The following is a 2,443-nucleotide window of genomic DNA, read 5'->3' on the forward strand; positions in this document are numbered from 1 at the left end:
TGATGATTTGATGTTGGATGCTGGCTGGATGTTGGATGCTGGCTGGACCATGGTTGGATGTTGTACGATGGTTGGATGAATGTTGGATGTTGGATGATGGTTGGATGCTGAATCAAACGGTTTTTCACCACATCATGTCGCTGCTTTGATCTTTAGATTAAACAGTTATTTTTTTTATCTGTTTTTATAAATTCTTCTGAATTCTTTTTAACTTGTTAAAAATTAACTTGTTTATAAAGTTTATTACATATTTATTATTAATTTATTATGTTAACAAATCTTTTACACAGGGAGTCATATTTTAAAGTGCGTTTTAATTTATTGATATTTTAACGTTTATAAAAGAAAAACCCACAAAACGCAGGATGAATTTTATATTTTAAATTAAATTGTGCTTTTCATAAAGAAAGAGGTTTAAACAGCAGCCGACCAACAAAACGCAGTTTGTGTTCATTACTCCAGTATTTATGAATCCTCATAGTTGCAGCTGTGTGTCCCTGTGGAGGCTGTGCACGTTGTTGTTGTTGTTTACATAAATATTTACAGACTGTCGTGTGTTGTGCAGTGACGGGGCCCCTGTCTGAAGCTCAGATATCCTACGTGTGCAGGGAGATGCTTCAGGTAAAAACACTTAAGTTTACTAGAAATATTAAAACAACAGTTCAGCTCTTTTAAAGTGGTGGAAAGTTTATGAACAATGAATATCTTACCTGTTGCAGATAGCTCTTTGACCTCTGAATTTCATTCTCGCTGCGCTGACGAGCTAACTGCTAGCCTGCGCTTTAGCTCGTTCGGTGCATCAAGGGGCACTTCCTGCTGGGACAAACAACGGTGAAATAAGTTACTGGTGTAAAAGTTTATGAACTGGTGTTTTGTGAATCGCAGTAAAACTGTTGAGAACGGAGTTGTTTTAGGAAGACAGCATGAACCGATTAGCCATTAGTTCGTTAAGCTCTACTTTTAAAATCGAGCTTGCTTAAAGCGTTATCTACAGCAGGTAAGACGTTAACTGTTCGTGAATAAGATCTACTTTCCAAAGGTCTGAACTGTTCCTTTAACCTGGAGAAGGATCATAGTTGATCATGTGTGTGTTTTTGTGTGTGTGACCAGGGCCTGGACTACCTGCATGCACAGAAGAAAATCCACCGAGACATTAAGGTCAGCGGTTCGACTCCACGCGGTTCTTTTTGCGTTCTTCTCGTCAGAGCGATGAAAGCGTCAGCCGCTGGTGGAAAAGTGGTTCCGAGCAGCGCAGGTTGAAATAAAAGCAGAGCGCAGCGGCGGGTTTTGTTCCTGCTCACCGAGTGTGAAGTTTTATTATTTTATCAGCTGCTTCATTAAAGGAAGACGGTGAAAGTGGAACAAAAGAAGAGTTTGTTGTATTTATCTGTTAGATTTCTGTTTCCTCGTGTGTGGATGCGCCTGACGATCGCAGAGTGAACAAAGATGCTGATGCGGAGCAGAAGGTTCCCGTTGATGGGTTTCGTGTGTTTTCCTTCCAGGGGGCCAACATCCTGCTGAACGATCAGGGCGAGGTCAAGCTGGGTACGTGGAGCCGTGTTGAGACGCGTCGCTCAGCGCTGAGGGCGCAGCAGACGCAACAATAAGAAAAATGCCTCGTTTCCGCGGATCAAACGTTTCAAAGATGTTTAAAGTCGTTAACGAGAGTTTGTTCGTTCAAGCCCACGTTTGATTTCCTCTTTTTCTTCGCGCAGCTGATTTTGGGATCTCGGCCCAGATCACGGCCACCCTGGCTCGGAGGATGTCCTTCATCGGGACGCCGTACTGGTGAGATCCAAACTCCAGATGTTTTACTGCTGGAAGCAGTAATTTATTTTGTTTTTGTTCTTGTTTTTATAAACTTTTTTTTTTTTTTAAGAGATGTCAATGAACACGACTGTTTCTGACGGTGATTAAAAATAATTTAATATATTTTGTCAGAAGCGTTTCAAACGTTACAGAAAGCTCACAGTCGCGTTACAGCCTTCAAATGTTGCTTTGGGGGGAAAATCCACTCGACTGAAATCCTTTTTAAATTCATATTTATCACAGACTTTCGCATCATAAAATAAGTCTTTCTTTCAATAATGTTTTTTTGTATTATTCCTTTTTATAAATACATTAGATTTTAAATTAGCTCACGGTGTGATGCTCACATTTTATGTTTGAGAGACGCTGTAACAATCGCTGAACTTGTCTGGAAGAGGTGCGTCTGTCCCAGCTGAACGTTGCTGTGGAGGTCCGTCTCACATCCCGTCTCACATTCCATCTCTCATCCTTTCTTTTCATCCCGTCTGTCATCCCGTCTTACATTCTGTCTCACATCCCATCTCACATTCCATTTCTCATCCTTTCTGTCATCCCGCTTTTCATCCCATTTTCATCCCATCTCTTGTCCTGTCTCACATCCAGCCTCACATCCAATCTCTCATCCTATCTCAAT

General features: G+C 41.1%; 1 protein-coding gene across 1 annotated transcript in view; it reads left to right on the plus strand.

Annotated features, from left to right (window-relative positions):
* LOC119411010 (mitogen-activated protein kinase kinase kinase kinase 5) overlaps positions 1-2,443 on the plus strand; it is a 31,967-nt gene that overhangs the window by 6,527 nt on the left and 22,997 nt on the right. Inside the window, exons 5-8 of the mRNA XM_037677931.1 lie at positions 566-621; positions 1,111-1,158; positions 1,503-1,545; positions 1,716-1,788. Of these exons, the coding sequence (XP_037533859.1) occupies positions 566-621; positions 1,111-1,158; positions 1,503-1,545; positions 1,716-1,788 (220 nt within the window). The remainder of the gene's footprint in view (positions 1-565; positions 622-1,110; positions 1,159-1,502; positions 1,546-1,715; positions 1,789-2,443) is intronic.

The sequence above is a fragment of the Nematolebias whitei genome, chromosome 6 (genome assembly GCF_014905685.2).
Source record: "Nematolebias whitei isolate Nwh7 chromosome 6, NemWhi1, whole genome shotgun sequence".
Lineage (NCBI taxonomy): Eukaryota > Metazoa > Chordata > Actinopteri > Cyprinodontiformes > Rivulidae > Nematolebias > Nematolebias whitei.